At 40.4% G+C, this 3,635-nt stretch overlaps 1 protein-coding gene across 1 annotated transcript in view; it reads left to right on the forward strand.

Annotated features, from left to right (window-relative positions):
* Positions 1-3,635, forward strand: part of PROZ (protein Z, vitamin K dependent plasma glycoprotein) — a 26,499-nt gene that overhangs the window by 4,498 nt on the left and 18,366 nt on the right. The window contains exon 2 of the mRNA XM_045283812.1: positions 417-580. Coding sequence (XP_045139747.1) covers positions 417-580 — 164 coding nt within the window. The remainder of the gene's footprint in view (positions 1-416; positions 581-3,635) is intronic.

Genomic DNA, 3,635 nt, shown 5'->3' on the forward strand with positions numbered 1-3,635 from the left:
TCTATTCTTTAAAGCCACTCACTTGTGGTATTTTGTTTTTGTTGTTGTTGTTCCTATAGTAGCAGTAGATAACTAAACACTCACTGAGCCTGATATTCTTCATGCATCAAGCATAACTTTATCTGCCCGCTCCACATAATTCAAAAGGGTTGCTCATTCATTCAACAAAAGCTAATTGCAGACCTTCCATGTGTCAGACACTAGGGCTGACCATAAACAAACAATAGTGGACATAAGACTTGACCCTGTGTCCTATGGACCTTTGAGTCTAGTGGGAGCAGGGGAAATGGGCCAAAGACAGAAAACAGGCCGTTACAGCACTTCATTGTATTCCAGAATATTTTGGAAAGCAGATATCTCAAGACTTGGGTAAGTCTTTTAATTCTGATACCATCTACATGCTTATCTTATTCTAGTATTTCTTACTGCCTCAAAAGCAAATGAAGTTCTGGTAAGATGGAAGCGTGCTGGCTCCTATCTTTTGGAAGAGATATTTCAGGGAAATTTGGAAAAAGAATGCTATGAAGAAATTTGTGTTTATGAAGAAGCAAGAGAAGTGTTTGAAAACAACATAGCAACTGTATGTATTCTCCACCCCCATGAACTCTTTTTTAACTATTTAAGCTTCTGCCGGCTTGGAGGATATAATATCTCAAAGAGATTACGCTACATTAACTAACCTCTTTACTTAGGCTATGAGGTTGACAAAGGAGCTGTGGAGGTGTTTGGGGTTAGGTGCTGGGCTGCTAACCATAAGAAGGTCAAGGGTTCAAAACTACAAACTGATCCTTGAGAGAAAGCTGAGGCTGTCTGCTCCAAAAAACATGTACAGCCTCAAAAAACCTATGTAGGCTAACTATTAGTCAGAAAACTCATGTCAATAGGTCTTTTATGAGACTGACATAATCCTAGTTGTACAAAGGAAACTGGGATTTAGGGTTAAATTAAATAACATCCTAAACACACAACTATTAACTGATATGCTAATTCAGTCTGGTACTCTTAAATTGTTGCTTCATATTAAGCTAATTAAGCACAAATGATTAGACTTCTCTATCACACCCATCAATCAGTTTGTCACTGCTAGGACACACTACCCTGTGGGTATAGCTGCCAACAACCTAGCAACACACAAGACACCACAGTCTGACAAACTGACAGTGAAGGTGTGGTGGAACACTTTAAAAAGTTCAAATTCTATTATCTATAATCATTGCTATTTCAATGATTATAAGTGATGTGAATCTTTTACATATACATCACATATTTTTATAGAAAGTGGAAATCTGAACGGATAATCATATGGTTGTGGGTTATTGGGGTGTTTTTTTTAATCATTAAATATCTAGTCATCTGCAAGTGAAAATTTGCCTTGATATGTTCAGTAATGCCCCAAAGGTGACCCTATCCCAAAAAGGAACAAATCAGTTCTGTCTTGCTTGGAGAAATTCTGTTATATTTGCATATGTTGATCTGGAGGTCAGGCAGGTGCTGCTATCAATTTTTAGAAATTAAATTTTATCCCTTGTTTGTTTTCCAGAACTTTTCTTTTGGGAGCTTTACCAGGTCTGCCTCCTATTCTGTGTCTGGAACCCAGAATCTTGGCATCATTTTTGCTCATTCCCTGGGAGGCAGGAAGGTAGCATTCACACAGTGTGGGCAGGATGGAAATTTAACCTTAGCTTATTCTTATTCGAAGGTCCCTAAAATGAGATTGAGTGTGGGAAAAGTATCAGAGTCAAAACCGGCCAAGAACTTGAATGCTTCTCTGATGAACTTTACCCACACCAGTCTGAGTTCATTTCGTTTCGTGAGACTCAAAAGGTTGGTGTTTGACTAGCAACAGTCAAGAATGCTCCATGGAGCAATTCTACTCTGTTCATCTGAGGCTGCTAGGAGTCCAGATTGACTCAAAGGCAGCAGGTTTTAGTCCCTTCTGGGTCCAAGGAGCTAATCTGGATTCTTATGTGAGCCCAGCTCTGGTTTTCAGATATCTCTTCAGGGCAGGTGGTCCTTTTATTTTATTTTTTGCTTTGTTCTGCTTTATTCATTGTCAAGTCCTGCAGTGCGAAACAGGTGATTGGAATCACCTTGGCGGAGGCCATCTCACCTTAGTTCTCTTTTCTTTTCTTTTAAAAATCATTTTGCTGGGGGCTCATACAGCTCTTATCACAATCCACACACACATCCATTGTGTCAAGCACATTTGTACATTTGTTTCCCTCATCATTCTCAAAACATTTGCTTTCTACTTGAGCCCTTGGTATCAGCTCCTCATGTTCCCCTCCCTCCCCATTCCCCTCTCCCTCATGAACCCTTGATAATTTATAAATTATTATTATTATGTCATATCTTATACTGTCCGACGTCTACCTTTACCTACTTTTCTGTTGTCCACTCCCAAGGAAGGAGGTTATATGGAGATCCTTGTAATCGGTTCCCCTACCCCACCCTTCCTCTACCCTTCCAGTATCACCACTCTCACCACTGGTCCTGAGGGGATCATCTGTCCTGGATTCCCTGTGTTTCCAGTTCCTATCTGTACCAGTGTACATCCCCTGGTCTAGCCAGATTTGTAAGGTAGAATTGGGATCATGATAGTGGGGGAGGGGACATTTAAGAACTAGGGGAAAGTTGTATGTTTCATCGTTGCTACACTGCACCCTACCTGGCTCATCTCCTCCCCACGAAGGGTTTGGTTTTTTTTCTAGCAGCTTTTCCAGACCAGTATAGATAAAGTTGACCAGGGAAGCATGCCAAGATTTCTGGCAGTTTTGATTCTGATACTTCTTTTCAGACTCCACCTCATCCCACTCTTTTGCATTAACAGACAATGAGTTAGTAAAGCGGTGTATTCTGCCCAAGCCCCTGAGGGGACAGACCCATATGGGCTAATTATGAAAGACAAATATTCTACTCTAAAAGGAGGAAAGCCTTCAGTCCCTGAGGTCCTGTCCTACTGATGCTACACTCACCTCTGTACTGTCTTCAAATCTCTCCCAGCGGCACCTGATGTACACAGATTGCACAGACCTTATAATTTTGTCTTATTTTACCAATGTTTTCTTCACCTGGAGACCTACATAAGATAAAGTCAGTGAAGTCAACACCTTTTCCAACTCTAGTAGTCCATGGTACTTGTGGTATTCTTCTCCAAAACCATGATTCAAATGTGTTCAGTTTTTCTACAGTCTTCTTTTTTTATTGCCAAGTTCTGACATGCATAGGAGGTCATTGAAAATACCATGGCATGAGGCAGCACACCTTAGCATATCAATGCAATACATCATTTGCTTTCTTGACTGTTGCTTCCATGAGCCTTAAATGGAGACCCAAGTAGTAAAATTAGACCCTTGACAACTGTAGTATCTTTTTCATGTATCACACTATTGCTTATTGGTCGAGTTTTGAGGATAGTGTTAGTTCAGGTAAACTAGAGAAACAAATTCAGGGAGATTCTTATGTGTATAAGAATAAGCTTTACAGATGGATATTGGGCCTCTACTCAAGTACTCCCTCAACACAAGAACACTTTGTTCTAATAATCTGGCACTCAGAGATGTTCACCTTCCCAACATGATCTCTGAAGACAAAGAGGGTGCATAAGCAAATGTGGTGAAGAAAACTGATGGTGC

The sequence above is a fragment of the Echinops telfairi genome, unplaced genomic scaffold (genome assembly GCF_000313985.2).
Source record: "Echinops telfairi isolate 266 unplaced genomic scaffold, ASM31398v2 ScPeMD7_7467;HRSCAF=8505_1, whole genome shotgun sequence".
Taxonomy (NCBI): domain Eukaryota; kingdom Metazoa; phylum Chordata; class Mammalia; order Afrosoricida; family Tenrecidae; genus Echinops; species Echinops telfairi.